This window comes from Apus apus, chromosome 16 (assembly GCF_020740795.1).
Source record: "Apus apus isolate bApuApu2 chromosome 16, bApuApu2.pri.cur, whole genome shotgun sequence".
NCBI classification, from domain to species: domain Eukaryota; kingdom Metazoa; phylum Chordata; class Aves; order Apodiformes; family Apodidae; genus Apus; species Apus apus.
This window is the reverse complement of record NC_067297.1, coordinates 8,499,203-8,518,912: the sequence shown is the minus strand read 5'-3', so window position 1 is coordinate 8,518,912 and position 19,710 is coordinate 8,499,203. Positions and strand designations below refer to the sequence as shown.

Genomic DNA, 19,710 nt, shown 5'->3' with positions numbered 1-19,710 from the left:
AAATATTGGCCAATGAGTGGTGCTACAAAGATTTACTCCAATTGCAGATCTGGCCCATTAAGCCCAAAACTGTGCTTGCCATAGTCAGTACTGCTCAAAAAAAACCCATGCATCTGCTTCTAGCCCAGAGCCTCCTTAATGGTGTCTCCCCATTTGACTGCTTTGAAGGTTTCATATTCATTGTGGTTAAAATTACTTCTCTCTCCACTGAGCTGTACTGGAGCAGGCACAACAGCTTTTTTTATGGATCTTGCAGCCATTGCAGAAGATTGTTGGCAATGTTGCAATAATAAAGAATATTATTCAAAAGGAATTGCTAATGTGATACCACCAGCCTACAGTCATCTCACCCTTACAGTTTTTCAGCTTCTCTATTGCTAAGCAAATCTCTTTTACAGCCTTTGACACAGAGCACAGTGTAACAGTCCTGCTTCCCTGTGGGAATAGACAAAAACTTACCAGCCAATGTTGAATTCAACGTGAGCATCAAAGAATCCAACGACAGGAGATGTTGCTGCTTTCCAGCCTTGGATTCTGGCTCGAATCAGTCCTTCTCGTTTGTTATTCCGCACTATTTTCACCAGACCTGGGTATCTTTTATTGACATATTGGTCCAGATTAAATTTTAGCTCAACTGCATGACACACACACAAAAAAAAACAAAAAACACACAAATATTCAGAATGAGAAAATCCCCCAAAAGTTACATTTTACTTTGATTTATTTTGCCACAGAAAGGGAAAGAAATCCTTAAATATTCCTAAATCCTCGTCTCACAGGTACAAACCAAGTTGCACAGCTGGGGCATGGACCAGTTCCAGGGGTATCAGCTCAGAGAAGTTCTCTACACATCAGAGCAGTTACTGTTAGACTTGCCCAAGTTTAATATGGCCTGATGGACTGAGTATTGTTTTGAAGAGGAAGTTTATCTAAATGTTTGGTTGTTGTTTTTTTTTAATCACTATTCTGATTCTCTGATGATTTGGCACTGGGTCACAGCTGGCCTCAGGAGGAGCAATGCTGACCTTACAGCAGTGTAATGTGGGTGACTGGTGATTTTTTTTTTTCTCTGACTTATGTTATTCAGAAAGAGTTTGAAAAATAATCTCCATGGATTTTTGGTCAAGACCCAATTAAGATCAGAATTTATTTCTCTTAATTTTAAGGGTTTTCCTTTTAAACATAATGAAGACTCCTCAATAACAGGCTACTTCCCTGTTGAACTAAATGGATATTGAAGATTTCAAATAGACTTCTTCTCTTTTGTTCATTTTCAGGCATTCAACCACAGATGGAGCAGAACTCATTCACTCCTTTATTCAGATTCATCTCAATAGGCTTATAAACAGGCAAATTACCAAAATGGTCTCTATATTTTTAAAAATAAATCTAGTTTAGTAATTCATTTACACTGCAACTTATTCATAATGAGGCTTTTACTAAAATACATTTATTAGGAAAACTAGTAGAGGCTTTCAGGACATTAGAAGCCTCATTCTTTTGATCTATATTACACAATAGAATCATTATCATCAGAATCAAAGACCTGATAAATATCCAGTTATCTAAAAGAATTACAGATAAAAGCTATATAGGAGTTCTTGGAGAAACAGAGTCCAATTCTGCTCTGTAGTACATTGACTCAAACACTTTGTAATCTCACCTAATTACTGCACAGGTCACACTGTCATAATTGAAAGAAGAATTTGACAAAAGGTTTCTTAAATTTACAGGGTTTGGAATTTATTTCTGTTTTAGTGATTTGTTCTCTCACCCTCCTTTCGCTTTGGGGATCTTGAAGAGGCATCACAACTTTTAAAGATGCAACAGTTCTAAATGTCTAAGGTACAACTACTTAAACCACAACAACACCATTAGACACCTGTATCTTAAAAGTTCTTAAAATTTGGCTGTCTTGTGAACCTTGTCTACCAATGGCACCCTAGATGCTCACCAATATTTGTGCTTTGATTGCTCTAACAGATGTGTTATTTTTTTTTTTACATTAATGAACCTCAAAGTTGAATGCACTTTGTGCCAATTCTGGTTCATTCTCATAGTCTAACTTATTTCCTACCTCAAAATAACCCCAAAAAGCAGACTCAAAATCTGGTATTATCAACACCTGTTCCAATTTAAATCATGAAGCAGCAGAGTGTTCCACCATATAAAACACAGCAGAAACTACCTGCAGACCCACTTTTCCTTTGAAGCAGAAGTTAAACTGTTAGTCCATTAATGTTGCTATTCCTCTAGATCTGAAATTTTGGAGAAAAGTGTCACTTCTATGTGAAGATTGCCTAGATAAATGTCATTCATCCTGTCACAGTTTCATTGAAATCAGCAGAATTTATCCACATAACACTTACTAGTTATACAAATAGTTAATATTTACTCACAGCTTTGTGCTAGTGGCTCAATCAACCCTCTCATTAACAGAAACAAACTCTCATAATTTCTACTGATTTCAATAGTTACTTTACTTTACACCAACCAATTAGCCATGTATCAGTGGTTGCATATATGACCTTCCTCCCCTGGCTGCTTCAATGCAGAATGACTCGATGCTGTTTCATCTCTGTGTCAAAAAAACAAAGGCATTTCAGCCAGTAGTGACCCAGCTCCCTTGGATTTATGTTTCATGCCCATTACCCACATAGGATACAGTACTTAGAAGAAAGGTTAGGGGTGCTCACCATTGTCACTGTTGTCATCCACCAGAATGATCTCCTTGAGCAAGTGCGAGGGGGTGTGATTGACCACGCTGTGCACAGAGCGCAGGATGACAGAGAGAGCCTCGTTTACAAATATAAAGACCACAGAGATCTGGGGGAGGTCATCTGAGTAGGTCATCTGTTTGCACCTGGAGAGAAGAGAGAAGAGAAGAGAAGAGAAGAGAAGAGAAGAGAAGAGAAGAGAAGAGAAGAGAAGAGAAGAGAAGAGAAGAGAAGAGAAGAGAAGAGAAGAGAAGAGAAGAGAAGAGAAGAGAAGAGAAGAGAAGAGAAGAGAAGAGAAGAGAAGAGAAGAGAAGAGAAGAGAAGAGAAGAGAAGAGAAGAGAAGAGAAGAGAAGAGAAGAGAAGAGAAGAGAAGAAGGGAATTGGTAAACTCAAGTAGCCATGGGGAGGTAAAATACACTGAAAACTCTCCTGTCTTTATTGCTCCGTAGCATAAAGGGACTTTAAGTATTTGTTCTTCCTCACAGAAATGTGGTAAAAGTTGAAAAGAAGTCAAACAGCTTGGAGCAGCAAACTTTCCATCAACTCAATGAAAACCAGAGTGTATCTGCATGCAGACAGACTAGCAGCAGCTCTCATTCCCTTGAAGGCTAAAAGCGTCTCTTGAAAACCAAAATAATATCAATTGCTTTGCTCAAACACAACCTGGAGAAGGCCCACAGTTCTATAGCTTGTCTGTGCTACCAAGGGAAACATCAGGAGTTCTGCTGTTAACTTGTAACTACATCTTACACATTTAAAACCAGGAGGCAGACAAGTAAATTTTGCATTTGCCCTTACAAAGAGCAAGAGCCACCCTTTCTGATTTTGCAGTTTCTGCATTGATACCAAATGCATGAGTTTTGCTCTGCAGGTGTGTATTTGCTGAAATATTTGCAAAACAGATCTGCTTCATCTGAGATATCACCTTGATAAGCAGTTACACCCTGAGATTCAAAATTTCCTTTTATGCTTGCTCAGTGATGCATATTTGTTGCCATTCACCATTTTGAGAAGAAAAAAGCAAAGCCTGGAGAAGTCACAGAGGGCAGAGCCTCTGCTTCACAAGCCCCTAGCCCATGCCCCTCTGTAACACCACACTGCCTTATTTTAGTGGAATTCTCTCCCCCTAGCAAAGATGGTAACTTCAAAAAATTACCTATGTGCTCTCACAGTCAAAAGCCATTCAGAATTGCCATGGTAATTACTGAACCTGCTAATGATATCACAGGAAATGACTTTTCCTGCTCTTATCAAACTTTCTGACCTCTTTGCTTGTTACTTTGCTGTAACAATCACTGTTTTTCCCCTACTATCAGCAGTCATGGGGATGGAGAGGGCGACAAACACTTGACTGTTGAGTAACCCCTGGGAATCAATTATGAATTCTAGTAAAGTGCAAATATTCGTAATTCCTGCTCATCCCTGCACTATTTGCTCAGAGACCTGAGGACTTGACATTGATTACAGTGTTACCATAGCTACTTCTTAGGAGCTTGCTGGTGGCCTGTACCATACAGAGAGGACCTTTCTGCAAAATTTCTGGTTAAGCAGCATTCTTACAGTCTAAAATTTAACCTGGACAAAGCCCAGAGCTTTGCCACAGCTTCCTTTTTGAACGTGATTTTCCTCTTGTCCACACCAACATATCAAAGAAGCCCACCAGAAATACTTCACTAACAGGAAAGAGCCATCAGCTGAAAAAACAGACTTTGTAAGATTTCTCTTGATGAGGGATGTCTTTCATCTGACACCAATTTGCTTCAAAGCCTCACTTGTATTAGAAGGACAAAGCAAATTGCAGTAAATCAGACTGGTACCCAAGGTGCATTGCTGGTGACAGTGAGGCAGAGGAGGGAGGACAGGGAACCACTGAAATAGTACAAGACCTCAGTGAGTTAGGATTTTGCTGAACTTTTCTGAAGGAAAAGGTATTTATTTTATTGGTAAATGGACTGAAACACCTGGGCACCCAGCCACATGTTCCTGTCCAGACTGAAAGGCTGAGGAGGACTAATCCCCAGCACTTTTCCTCCATTCTCCCACCTAAATTCTGAAAAAATCTGTATTTCTAGTTCAAGCTTTACAACCAGTACACCTAAATCAGAGCCTCCACTTTTGATTTATTTGCTTTTCATCATAGTAAATCAATGAAGTTTTATCCTAAGTGTGACTCGGCAGTCTCACTGCTTCACAAGACTTTTCATGCCTTGGTTCTCAATTACTACTTACACGGTGTGGCACCATGGACTGCTTTAGATAAAAGGCTGTTTGGGATTTGTTATCCCACCTGGGTTAAGCAATTCCTATCATTTCTCACTGAAACCTTCCTTCTGTCAGTTGTCCCCTTTCTCTGTTAGCAGGACATAGCTGAAAAACTGCAGTATGTCTGCATGTGGAAACAGTGCTCCAACCATTGCCTGTTAGAATCCCATGGGTAACCCTGCTGCAACAGGAACATCTAGATGGCCAAAGGCAAAACTCAGAACTTAGCAGTGGTTTAATAGGTCTCATATTTTTATTTATTACAGCAAGGATGAAAAGCAGCAAAAGAAGCTGTCCAGCTGAGTAGTCTTTCTAAAGTATAGCAGTGATTTAGGAGTATATTTCCTCCTGACTTCCAGTCAACCTTGAACTCCCAGCTCCTTAAGTTGCTTCAGAAAATGAGATGGATGTACTGAGGTAGTCAGGAGAAAGTACTTGTCCACTCACAAACACTTCTGATGATGTCTGAGAGCACGAGCAATGCCAGTCAAGGGGCCTTTCCTTAAAAATCAGTGGGTGTTTAAGTGCTTTGTTGGATTGTCGCCCAAGTGCCTCCCAATGTGTTCTGCAATCAGATACCAGCCACAGCAATTTACAGTCAATACTTCCGACATTCCAAGAAACTCCAACCAGCAATTAACACTCTGAGCCAAATAGTGACATTAGCAAGTCACACACATAGATGCTCTACCATCAAAGCACAACTGTGCCCACTGTCACCTTACAATGCCCTTGTAGCTCCATTCCTGGCAGGATGGTGACACCAGACCGAGTGCACTGCAATGGAACGTTCAGTCTCTTCTGCCTGTACATGAGGCTGAGAAAGTCAAAGTGTCAGGAGGACACATGAAGTCCTCCTTGGTGCAGCCCTTGATTTTGGCCCTAGAGCACGGCAGAGGAAAGACGTAATTCCAGAGAAGGCCCAGGAAAATAGGGCTATAACAAAGCCTGTTGACTTTCATGAAGGCACAGGGCATCCTCTCAGAAAATACTTGGAGCAGCAGTCAGGAAACAGAGGGAAAGCTGATTACTCTGATTCTAAATTACTATCAGGAACTGTCATCAGGTCTCACACTGTACAACCAACCAAGGACTTTGAGCAGGAATGCCCTCTCCAGGGCAGACAGGTATGGTGTATGACTAGCAATTCCAAGCAAAGGGTGGCAATGCCATGCTTAATCATTTCCATGGACCAGCTGAGAACAGATTAGACCTGATATGTGAAACAGCCCTTCAGGCTCCTTCATACAAACATCAAACCTGAGGCATCCTGCTGTTGTCTTGGGAAGAGTCTTTGATTGTTCTTGCTCTGTACTGGCTACTGCAGAGCTTGGCTGGCAACCCAGAGGTTCTTCCTTTGTATGTGACAGAGAGCTTGATGTCAGATCGTTTTTCTCTACTCTGGAGAGGATTTTCACTCATTCTTTCCCTTGCATTGAACTGGTTCCTTAAATGAACATTTCCCCGCCAGCCATCTGAGCCCAACTGTGAGAACTGTCTGTGCAGGCATAAGAAAACAGGAAAGGTTCTTCAGTTCACAGACCAGAACCTTGGAAAAAAGATCATGGACTAACACAAAAAAAAGTCATAGATTAGAAACTGGGACAATGAGAAAACAAGAGGTTCTCAGCTGCACATGAGCCTGCTCATGACAGCCCTGTGAGCTTGTAAAGCTATAAAGGGAAGGAAATCTTCTTTTGTTTGAACCTTCAGTTCCTTGATAGGTGCATTTACTCTATTTGTATCTGATCCAGCAGAAGCTTGTGGAGTCCCTTATTTATCGGAGCGGGTCTTACAGTCCATTTGAGTGGCATTATTTTTTGTGAAGTTCTGACACAACAGCTGTGCATTAACAAGGAAAGAAAAATCTTTCCTCTCTTTCTCCTGCCTTCTCTCTGGTCTGCATACTTGCTGAACTCCAAAACAGAGTTTTGCTTGCAGACCTTAGTATACTGAGTTTGGAGAGGGATTAGGCAATGCATTTAGAGATTTCTGACAGCTTTACCCTTCAGGAAGAAAAGCAAACAAAACTAAAGCTGCTTCATGAATCTTTAAGGTATTTAATACAAGATATGTTTTTCCAATGAACCACTGGGATGGAGATGACTGTGGGTTTCTCTCCTTCACAAACCTGATGAAATTGCTGGGCATGAAGAAACCTCCTCTGCAGCTCTGTCAAAAAACCCAAGCCCAACATGCTCCATTCTCTGAAAGCTGCAGAATGATCTGTGTTCATACTTTCTAGCCACAGCAGAGAGAAGAGGTGGAACAGCACTTCATAATCAATGAAAGGCCAAAGATAAATATTAAAAAGATTATTGAATCCTTGCTCGTTAGTGCTAATAAATGTGACTTTTAATCACCAGCTGAATGTGTATTTTGAACCTAGTTAAACCAAAGGCTCAGAGTAATCTTACATACATGGTTACATTTTAGTACCTAAATTCTGCTGTGACTTCCATAGGCACAGAAGATTTACAACAGCTAAATGACTGAATTTAGTGTCTAGTTCCACGTCTGATTTCTTTCTCCAGCAAACCACTGAGGCTCTGCAGCTAGTGCTAGATGTAATAGCAACTATTCAGAAGCAGAAATAAACTTGCATTACATTCTTGTTCCACATTGGCATAACAGTGAAAATGTGACAAGCTGCAAGCATCTCCTTCCCCAGCATGGGATTCTAGTGCTGACCAGTCCGCAGCAAAAACAATGACAGGCTACAAACTGATTAGCTTCATGGATCATGAATCTGTCAGACAGAGGGCTCCAACTCCTTTTTAATTAATTCTCTTCCTTAATAGAAGATGCTAACTGTATTATGCCAGAACATTCTCTTTCCCTTAAAGATGGATTTTTCTTCCCTATCCAAAAGGAGAAAAAAAACAAACAACCCAGTACATTTTTTAGTTTAAGACTTGCTCTTACTTTTCCCTCCTGTTTTGCAGCTCAAGGACAGCATACCCTAAGAAACACATAATATAAATACTCAAACTGTGGGCAAGGTAGCAATGTTAAAGAACACTGGTGCTCTACATATGTTGAGAGAAACAGCCCACTGTAATTACAACAAAGGTAAAAAGAGAAGCAACAACTGCTTTCAGAAAAAGCTTTGAAAATCTGGTAAGGTGATACTGTTCCACCATGGCTACTGCTTCCAAGTCTGTATTTTCTTTCTGGAACAACACCAGTCTTGATTTATCGTACAGAAGAAATATCAACACCATCTTCTCTTTTCTGGATTCATTTGGGGAAACACAGATACAAGATCCAGTGCAATTCTTGCTGGTGCTCTAAGCTTGGTAGTCTGGACAGCTCCCCAAAACCATCTACTCTGAGGAACAAACATCTGGTGGGTGAATTTCCTCCTCTGAGTGAGAGCAAAATAAATGGGGATAGTTTTCCATCCACTGCTACAAGTTCTATGATACTCCTGTTGGTATTTGGACATTCAGCATGAACCCTGACTTCCTGTATCCATCCATTTCTCAGAAAAGAAAGAATTTGCCAAAGCAACAAAAGCCAGTTTTGAGCTCTACAGCCTGGTTCTTCTTGAAAGAACAAACTGAATGACAGTCTAGCAAGAACTAAATGTAACTCTGAAGAAACAACTGCTCTTTCTATTGCTTGAGAGATCATCTTCATAGTATGCTTATTCAAAACACTTCTCTGTCAGGACCTTACACACTGCAAATGGTCAGCTTCCCTGGCTGACTTCTGCCTGACCTCAGTTGCTCCTGTGGCCACAGTCCACACGCTGTGTTCTCTGCAGTTATCCCTGAAGAAGAAATTCATTAAAATACAGACACCTCCTCAACTGCTCCTGAGTACAAACTGTGTCTGTTCCTCCTCCCACAGTGTTTCAGTGCTTTATATTAAAGGGGAGTCAGGGAAAGTCAAGGAAAATATTATGTCCTCCAGCTTTTCTGGTACTCAGTGATGTTGATGGTCATTTTCAAGATTCTAACAAACTGAGATCTTAAGTCTACTCTGTACTGTGGGAATTCCCAGCAGCTTAGTTTTGCATGCCTCCTTGAAACAATTTTCTTAATTTTTCATCCATAAGTTTAAGACATAAAAGAGCCACATTCATCAGGAAGAAATCAGGCCAAATGTTTTTTTCGGTTCTAATCTCAAACACTTCCTGTATCAAGAAAAATGTCCTTTAATATCAAGCAGAAGCAAATCATAGCAATACGCCACGAGTTTACCAGCACACATCTGCTCCTGGGAATTCCCCACATTCCCAGGCTGAACAACTGGACTTCATCCCTGTAGTATTTTCAGTGAAGAGCAGCAGCAGCCTTTTCAAAATAGATGTCTTTTATACCTTTGAACCCTCTCTGTCCTTTTTCCAACAGAAAAGACCAAAATTACAGGAATTTCTTTCCTGTAAGACTTCCATGAAGGACAGAGCTGGGACACTGGCAGTCCCACAGGTAGGTTAAAGCTCCCCAGGAAGTTGCAATAGTACACATGGGACAAGTGTTTCCTGAGAATCAGTCATTTTTGTCCTTCTTCCTTTCTTTCTAAATTCCAGACCAGTACAACCAAGTCTAATTTTTCTGCACAAAAAACCCAAACAAAAACCATCAAACCAAACACATTTGTATCTTGCTTTTTAACATGCTTGCTGTTTTATTTGGCTGAATTCTTCCATTCTTTCTAAGAAAGCATGGTAGAAAGCCTTGAGAACTGTCAATCAGTGTTGGACAGCACAATATATATGCATAGATAACATATGCAGCATGAATATGGCTCCACTTGTAAAGAATATATACCCTTAAATTTTGGATTATTAGACACTTCAAAAGTAGCTGCCACACATATAAAATATGAGGCCCTGTATTTCAGTGAACTATTTCTGGCTTTCCTCAGGCAAACAACACCAGAAACATGTCACCATGTCTAATACTCATCTTCATTTCTATATTAAAAATGTAAAATTAGTTCAATCATTTTCAAACAAACCCCTTTATTAACATGAAAAATGGCTAAAAGCTCATGCTCAGTTCTTTCTGTAGCAAAAACTAGTTGCCTTTTTTTGGTAACTTGAGTCACTAATATGTTTTGAAATACCATCTGTAAGGAATTTCCATGCTATTCCCCAGTGTGCCCCTTCAGATCAGCCAGTGGCTGTATGCATGCTGCATCACCAAGCATTAGCCTGATTGAAAATTAATGGAGAAGCTGAAATCTGCTTTCAAATTCTTTTCAAAAATCCCCAAAGAAAATGTATCCCCCATGTGGCTTTATTTTTAATGGTGCTGCACTTAAATTTAAGAGCCCAACTAAATTCCAAGTGACGTGAATTCTGCCAACTTACTCTCCAGCTAGCAATGTGAAGTCAGCTACTTAGTTGCATTTCCAACAGTGATTTCTAGTAGCTTTCCCGTTAGGAAGTACTCTTCAACTCAAGGTGATGCATCAAGATCCCTAAAAAGGATCTTCATGGCAAATGAAGAATTAATCTCAGCATGACTACAAGGAGTGACAAGGTAACAGCCCAGATATCCACAAGTGGACTACATATCTTAAGACATCACTTTCTGTATAATGTCCCTCCCACTGCACTCCAAGTCCATGCTAGATGTGAGGGAAAAAATGGTGGAGTGAATGAAATCAAAGGAAACATTTTCAATAAATAATGTATAAGAGTAAACTCTCAATTTTGCATTTGCACAGAACAGTTTGCTGTACCCTTGAAGCTATTTGTTATTTAGATAATAATATGGAAATACAGAAAGTTATCCCTGACTATTAAAAAATGTACCACAAGTATTTAATATTAAAAAATTCAAGGTACTTTTGTTTAATTTTGACTATCACAGTCCCTCAGCTGATGCTGTTGGTGCTGAACAGAGGTTGAGTATCACAGTGTTATCTAGAAATGTAGGGCAATAAAAAAGTTTTCAAGGTAACTGCTGCAGAGCTCTGCAGAGATTTCATTACAGCTTTGCTGTCACGTTGCAGTGTGTTGGTGAGGAGGAGGATCGAGGAATGCAACAATTTCCCACTATTACTCCAGCTAACAATGTTTTTCATGGTCTCAGGAGGACATACAACGACATTTGGCAAACAATCCTTTCTTTAATGGGCTCCAGTGTATCTCACAGGAGACCAGCTTTAATCTCTGGTCAAATCCAGCTCCACAGCAGAATGTTTCTTTCTACCTATGTACAAATACAGAATGGTCAGAGGAGTAAACCATCAAATGGGAGGTGAGCCATGAGCTGAGGAAACCCAAGCCCTCACTTCCTGCCAAAACTGTAGTGAGAAGCTCTTAATTTTGCCTTGTCCCAGCAGTTCCAAGGCTGGTTGCAGCCCAGAAAGGTAATGCTTGCCTGGTAGTCACAGCACTTGGTGTGCTCAAGTGATGCAGAATCTGATTTGACCAACCAGGGATGGTCTTGAAATGTGTGAACAGTAGTCACAGGGATTTCCTTCTTGCTTTAGATGAGCAGTTTCTATCAGAGTGAAAGTAGACCAAGTTTATGGTACGTGGGAAGAATTATGGTTCAAATAGAGCACTGTTCCAAGAACAAATGCATAAAGAACATTGATTTAGAACTGAAAATGGGAGTATTAAATCCATGATGTTTAGATGCTCTATATGGGATTGAGCTGAGAGCCTGGTGGTAGCAGCAGCATGTTTATGAAAAGGCATGTCTGAGTCAAGCAGAGAGGACAAATGAAGGTGCAGGTACCAAATGTATTTCCCTCAGTAGGCAGGGGTAGGAAACTGCCTGACAAACCAAGCCTCTTTAGCAACACAGATGATGGAGCACATCCAAAGATCAAAATGAACTTTGGATCAGGACCCTGCAGGATAAATCATTGGGTAAAACCAGCTTTGTGAAAACCTGAGAGCAGTCAGATCCTAAAGTGCAGATGGGGCTTTATTCCACTTTACATCTTTCCCAGTGATACTTGCAGGATTGTTCTTTGTACATTATAGCTACTTTATGAAATGTCCTGTTCAAATAAAGCAGTTAAGCATGTTTTAACTTCACTGGGGTTACTCATACAATTAAAACTAGGAACATATTTAAGCACTTCATTGGACTGGAGCCTAATTGCACTTTTATAGCTTTTGTTTAAATTAAAGGCTAGCTAAAGGTGAACAGCACACTATTCAATGATTTCATGCATTTAGACATTTAATGTTAACAACAGTTTCTTACCTTCTAATTATTGGGGCACTTCAGAAGACTCTTGCATTTTAATTTAATTTTAGTTACATTTAGAGGTAAAAACATTTTTTAAATATCCAGCCACATTTACTGTCTAGCACAAAGCTAATATCTAGGGCACACACTTCACAGCAGCAAAACACTTCAACGTATGGGAGTTTTTTTATATTTATGAGCTCTTATCCTAAATCAAAAAAACAGGTCAACATATGCTTACTCTTCACCCAGCTTGACAGAAATTAGGCACACATCCTAGACTAGGCAACATATTTAAGTATGATTGTGAATTTGAGTGGGCCAAGGACACATACTAGTCTTTTCCTGCTCTGAGAAGCTGTGGCCGTTCCTGCACATCAACATGCACTACTGCTCCTGCCCAAATCTGCCTGCTGGGAACCAATTTCCTTTATCCTGTGTTGTCTGGTGCTTTTTCCTACTTGCCCATAGACATTTGGAAGTCACATCCTCAGTGTTTGCAGACTGAGATTAATTTGGCATCAGAAAGCAACCTAAAAGTGAGTGCTGTGCACTGGGGGAACAGGTTATTTCCATTAACTGCCTGGCCAGCAGACTGAGGCTATGTTCACAGCCATGCTCCTCATCCCTCATCTATATATAGATAGACACATTCAACCTGTTCCCATCCAGACTGTTTGCTCAAATCTGTATTAAGAGAAACTTCCCCCCCCCGCACTTCCAGAGATTCCCAGATGTGTCAGGCAAAGGACATGCGTGCTCCTCTGTGAACAAACAGACCACAGATTCCCTGTCTCCTGGGTACACGTGGGTTAATAACACCAAGGCAATGAGCCAGTGAACTAGCTGTAGGTCGTGCGTTTGTTTTCAGGCAGTGTAGAAAATACAGGAGAAAAGCTTCAGTGTCATTTTTATCTTGAGTTTAATTCAAACTGCAGCACGACCCCCTGGGAGAACCGTGTCCTAGTGAAAGAGCCACAGAGGGGATGAAAGCTTCCTGCAGCTGGTGAATGAGACAACTACTCACTTTGTGGACGGAAATAACTAAAATTTATGCCCTTCCTCTGGAATTTTAGGGGTACAGTCTAACTCAGCAACAGCACCCCAGGGTGCTGTAGTGAAATGTTTTAATTATTATTGCTGCTATTAATATTCTACTGTTAGTCAAGTCTGCACTACTGGCACTGCCAGAGGGGTGTGTTTCATGCCACCCAAGGGGCTACCCTGATGCTAGGTCATTCTGAAGACAAAATACATAAATGCAGACTAACAAAAGCCTGGGAACATAGAATAAAGAATAGACTCATCCCTTGGAGTAAAGCAGAAGATAAACTAATTAAGGAACTATTTGACAACCCGAAGGCATCTCACACAGGTAAAAAGGCAACTCCAGAGGGCTTCGTTCTAGAAGCTGGGAAACCAGCTTTGTGCATAAGCAATACACAGAGATGACACCTTCTGTCATTTAAAGGTGCTTAAGGCCTCACTGATAAATCCTGCCATGCCACGACCACCACAAATTGAAGGTGCACTTCTCAGACCAAGTGGATTTGGATTTTGCCTGATGCCTGCATGCCAACTGTCCTCATTTTCTCTGTTTAATTCAGACATCTAAGCAGAGATGCATATCTGTGCTGGGTAGCCAGCTCTCCTGTTCTCCTCTGCTGAACAGTTTCTTGTCATTGCTTAAGTGATCCCTACACAATATATCAGCCATGTTCTAATTCTCTCAGAAAACAGAGAATAATGTTGCCTCCTTCTGTAACTACTGTTAACCTTCTGCTGAGCGAGGGCCTTCCAGCTTTCTTTCTGGGGAGAAAGAGATAAGAAACACTGATTTGGATATTTTCCATGCATTATTTTCATGTATATGCTAATCTAGACACCAGGGGTAGTCAGAATAAGATTATTTACTAAAGAAAGTGCAGCCCATATCAGGTTTCTTGGCAAAATGTAACTTTGCCTCAAATATTCATTAATTATAGATTTAGGTTAGTCATCTTTCTAAGACAGAGCATTTATTTGCAAACAAATGGAAAAAAAAATAAACGAGAAACACAGAGCATGCTGTGTGTTTCCCCAGAGACCCTCCTTCAGCCAGTTAAAAGTCCATCACAAGTTTTGTGTGAAAACTGAAATTTCCCAGTTGATCTTCCCCAGTGTTCACAGGACTATTGCTCTCAATGCACGGAATCGTCAAGAACCACAGAGATCAGGAATCTGATTTTACACCCTGATCTCCTTCTGCTATATGGAGAGAGGGGTTATTTAAACTTGCCTGAACAGCCAAGAAATAGAGACAAAAGTGATCAACCTGGTGCTGGCTGTACAAAAGGAGGCATCAAGGCACACACCTGGAGCTCCTGCTCCTCAGGGCTCACACCATATTTCAAGTGAAGTCTCTAAGTGGGAACATTCAGCTGCTGAGTTTCTTGTGGCCAAAAGAATTCAGGTCAAAATTGACCTGAATGATTTGTTATTAAGACAGCCAGTTGGTTTGGTAAAAATTTAAGGAAAAGAGTGCACAAACTGTATGGGAAGACACTGTCCCTGAATCTCCTTTGGATTTGCATCTGGCAAAGTGACCTGGTTTGACTATGGTTTGTTTTTGAGACCACAGCTTAGAAGCAATACACAGAAACCAAAACTTTTTCAGAAAGCTGGAAGAACAGAAAATAGAGGGCCCATACATTAACATCATAAAACTACCAAATAACTGAACTGGCAAGTGCTGTTTCAAAGAAACAAAACCTTGAAAAGCATCTAGATCAAGCTAACTGAGACAGGGAGCTTACATTTGCTAGCCTGCAACTGTCAGGAACTTCTGGCTCTGGCTAGTTTTAAGATTGTCTCACTTTTATTAGCAGTAAATTCACTTAAAGCAGGAGACACAGGCAAAACAAGCAAGAACTGACACTATTAAAATGAAATACTGCATCAACCTGGAGTTCACAATTCAGTTTTATTTCAGATAGAAGAGTAAATTGTCTGACATTTTGGCCTGTTCATGTTTTTATCACAAAGAAAAACAACAACAATAAAAAACCCTTGATGTTATTTGACATCCTTGACTTCCTTATACTATGAAACCTAGACAGATAGGAACCAAAACTAGCTAATTTTTCAATTAACACACTAGGAAGACATTTGGAGATAACACATAAATCACGTTGTCAGCAGAACTAAATTTGCATGCACATTTTAAGAAAAGGGGAACATCTTCACCTCACACCATTAGAACTCCTTCAAAGCTGTAAGGTGGGTATCAGGTGTAGTGTAACAGAGATACATGTGAGGAAACAGAATAGGAAAACACATATCACCCTGAACTCATTGCCTGACTTGTTCTGTCAGCAGAACATCCTGTGATAACACAGAGCATGTAACGTAACATGACAGTTCAAAAAAGTACAGGAATACCCTTTTCTCCCTGATGATGGGCAGCAATCAGAAATGGGTCCAGGGGAGGGAAATGAAACCAACATTAAGATGCCAATAGAGAGCTACAGACAGCTGTAAGTCCTGGCTGGATTTCAGCACTGCTTCTGCATGACAGGTATATATTTACCTGTGAAAGAATACCATATACAATTTTAAGACAACACCCCACAATTGCTCTTCTTAAGGAGGAAATTCTCCTTCTGCTAAAAACACATTGTGACCCTCTGTTTTCAAGTTCAGAAAATTACTACAATTTTTGTGTGTGTGTGTGTGTGTGCAGTTGTGTTTAAAGCACCTGGAAACGTGCAGGTCACATGAGACACATTCAGCCTTATGATCTGTGAGAAACACTGAGGGATGCAAACCAGCTTTTTGATAATCTTTTGTTTTCCTCTCAGCTGAAAGCTGTGCTGTTTCCACAGCTTTGCCTCCACAGCTGCTGAGTGGGGACCTTACTCAGGTTACCTGTGCCAGCAGGTCACTTTTCAGCACATGTTGCTAATATAGAAATTCCCTCTTGATTTGGATTAAATTAATCTGAAATCCTATTTAAGCTGGCTGTCCTAGGTTCCAGAAGGAAAGATGTCCCCTGCACCTCACTACACCTGAAGCATGTCTACTATGTTGTCTTCTTCTCTGTTGACTATAAAGGTGGCCAAGTTGATCACTTTAAATTAGATGTCTAATTTTTACCTACCTCAGATAAACTATTCATATATTCAAGAATGCATTCTGGTGCAGACAAATTGCAGGAAATGGCTCCCAGTCTTAGTGCATTTAAACTCAACATTGCAATCAGTTACTTTTCATGCTCTCTAGATAATCAAATGCAGCCTCAACTAAATCTACATTTATTAGTGTTGACAGTCATGCAGAATTTGTCTTCAACAATTAATATACACAAAGACATTGCAAAAATGTAACAAGAGAAAAAATACTGCATTTGAATGTCAGGTGGGTTTTTGGAAAAAGGTTGTTAATTTTTTATTATTCTTCTTAATTCAGCCTTGCTGGTTCTCCTCTCATTATCCCATGGGCCAGTGTTACTAATAAAGATCTATGTTATGTGCTTTGTGGTGTAATTAAAGTCACTACTTAATTGAAAAGCCTAGGTAGTACTAAATAAAAGGTAATCAATAGCTTATATAATGGGAAAAACCAGAAAACTTTTATAAATTCTATCAAGCATCAGAAATAACTGTGAGATATTGGCACTTGTCCAACCCTGCTTTTGTGGAGACAGCGTGGGGTGCAGCTCCTGGGGAGTCTGTGCTTAGGAGCCACGTCCTGCAAAATCTTTGGTACTGTCTGCCCAAACCCTTTGGGGTCACCAACTCCTATGCACAACAAAACAGAAGGCAGATTATTACTGTAGTCCAGCCTGGGCAATGTTATGGTCCTACCAAGTGGTCATGCCCTAGTGCTGTTGGTCAAGCAAAAGCAGTTTGAGAACCTTCCTGATGATCGCCTGAAAAAAGTGGTTGGAATGTATTTTTAATTGTTATTGGGAAACATGGTTACAGTGTCAACTGTTCCTCAGTTAGCCTTCTCAGGGGAGCAATTAAACATTGTATAACTAAATAAATACTCGAAGACCTATTGATGTCCTGGGATTCTGGAGACAAAGGTTTGAGCCCATGTTCCAATTAATATATCATTATTTATGCAAAATGAGCAGATCTCCAGCAGAGGTTGGAAGAAAACCTACAGTACCTTCATGAACAGTCTCAAGTCATGACTACAGGTCTCAGTGACAACTGCAGAGGTACAGCACAAATAAAAAGCACTGAGTGTAAAGCCAGGGCTGGCTGGTGGTACCTATGATTCACAGGGAGTTTCCTTTCCCAGCCAAAGGAGCAGGTGATTTTTCCCCTCCTTTGAGGGCTTTACAAAGTTAAAGTCTGAGACCTTTACAGGCAAACAGGAAATGCTTCCCAAACTGCAGTGCTAAGCCTTTGGCATACACAGGGATGCACAAATAAGCACAGCTGGCCCAGAGGCAGCAGCATGAGCAAATTTAGGTTTTCAACTGATAGAGCAAATGAACTGAGTCAGGATGACAACACTAAACACCATGCAGTGGCTGGTCAGAGCCCAGCTCTCTGCAGAGGAAGCAGCACAGGGATTTATTCAGTCCACACCAAATCCTTCTGCTCTTGGGCAAGACAGAAAGTCAGCTCCAATGGGGCATCCTGATGAAGCTGTGGCACCAACTGTGTGTACAGACAATCTGTGCACAAAGTGCCTGTACTATTTGTAGGGGGTTCACAGCCCGAGGAAAATATCCAGCCTGTGTAACTTGGCAAAGCTGGTTGAGATCTAAATAAAGTCCCAGAGCACGTGTACACACATGCTCCCTCTTCACTGTTCAAAATCCACATCTGGACATTGATTTGGAAACTAATTAAAAGACTTCAGTTAGTTTCATTTCTTACTCAATTTCCCTCCAATAAAAAATCCCAATCTGTTGCCCAGAGGTAGTTTTGTCAGCTCCATTTTCTGTCTCTGTTTTTCCATCTCTCTGCTTCAACGTAGGTCGTATGTACAATTAAAGTGGTCAAAATGTTTTGGTGTTTTTTTTTTTGTTGGTGGTGGTTGCTTTTTTTGTTTTGGTTTGGGTTTTTTGGTCATTTTATTTGTTTTTCCAGAATTTTACCATTTTTTTAGATCTATTGAATTATTGCAAAAATAGAAAAGTCAAAGATTCTCCTATTAAAAATTGAAATAAAGCCTAATTGTCTGTACTGTGACTGTGAAACAACTGTCAACTGAAAAAAGGAAATTCTTAATTTTAACTCATGTTTCACTTCCCTCTGACCTGACATTAATCTGAAAGTATTAGAAGCTAGTGACAGAAAATTCATTATTTTATTATTCAACATTTTTTTTCATGGCACAAAGAATAACCAGTGTCCCCAGAGGATTTGAAAAGTGGGTCATGAGACAGAGCAAACTGCAGAGCTGGAAAAAATCAAATAATACCAAGTCTAGCCCTCTCCAATCCACTGATCCAAGAGCTGATGCTCTTTGAAAGCCATCTGCCTTCCTGCCCTGCTCCTGCAGGGACATCCAACCCAGGCAGAGAAGCTGCCCTCTCCACGTGTCTCTGGCAGGGCCCATTGTACCAGACCACTGATCCTCCTCTCATGACAGAGAACTTGCAAACACAGAGATGATGTGGCTCCAGAGAACTGCTAGCTGATCATTCAAACATTATAGTGAGTCCTCAAAACTCTACTGCCAAAGGGTCAAAATTAGAGGGGAGCAACCTGAGTTCTCAAAAGGCTTGAGCTCACTGGCCACTGAAGGACAGGCTCTTACAGAAAGGCTGTTTTTTAGCAACTGGCCTCATAGTAGTTACTGTTATTAAACCTTTGATAGAACAAATCAGAGGTCTATTTACAGAGTTCTGCCCCCTTGATAGCACTATTTGATCAATTCCAGAATCCTTTTTGATAGGTAATTAAAAAAGCTTTTCCTTACGTACAGAGTGGGGTGAACCATTAGTTGCACTTCAGAGCTCTAGAGATGCAATTCCTTTGCTATTGTGAAATGTCTATAGCAAGCAAGGAAAATGCTCACCTCTATAAAAGAACTGAATAAATGAAAGTAATTTCCTCAGGACCTAGATTCCTCTGCTTTTTATGGCTAAAACTTGAGTTGCCTCAGCATTATTAAGTTTGTTCTTTAGGGCTGAATTTTCTCAATACAAACATCCATGACCATTACACAACAAAATATCTTCTTTGGCTGATAGAGCCAGCAGACTGAATCCATATATTAGTATTATTGTTATCACTGAACTGCCACAAAGCACTCAGCATCAAGTTGCACAAAAAAAGATCAGTTAAATTAAAGATCCTCACCAAGTGGTGTCAATTTCTTGTAAAAGCCAATTTAGCCGTTATGGAAGCTCTGGGATCACATTAACTTTTCTCACAAGTATGCATATAATGCATCACAGCAAGTGGTTTTGACAAGTGCGTGTATGTGTATGTGTGGACGTGTCCTGCATGTAAACAAATGCCAGAAGTTATTTGAGTTGCAGAGTCAAGTGACAGAAAGTTAGAAAAAGCCAGATTTACAGGTATCCCACCTGTTTAATTCAAGCCCTTGCGAACCA

The 19,710-nt window shown here is 40.3% G+C and overlaps 1 protein-coding gene across 2 annotated transcripts in view; it reads right to left on the bottom strand.

Annotated features, from left to right (window-relative positions):
* The window catches only part of GALNT9 (polypeptide N-acetylgalactosaminyltransferase 9), a 132,500-nt gene that overhangs the window by 83,770 nt on the left and 29,020 nt on the right, over window positions 1-19,710 (bottom strand). For both annotated transcript variants that reach the window (XM_051633783.1, XM_051633784.1), the window contains 2 exons: window positions 2,697-2,863; window positions 460-634 (listed from right to left, as the gene is read on the bottom strand). In XM_051633783.1, the coding sequence (XP_051489743.1) occupies window positions 460-634; window positions 2,697-2,863 (342 nt within the window). The remainder of the gene's footprint in view (window positions 1-459; window positions 635-2,696; window positions 2,864-19,710) is intronic.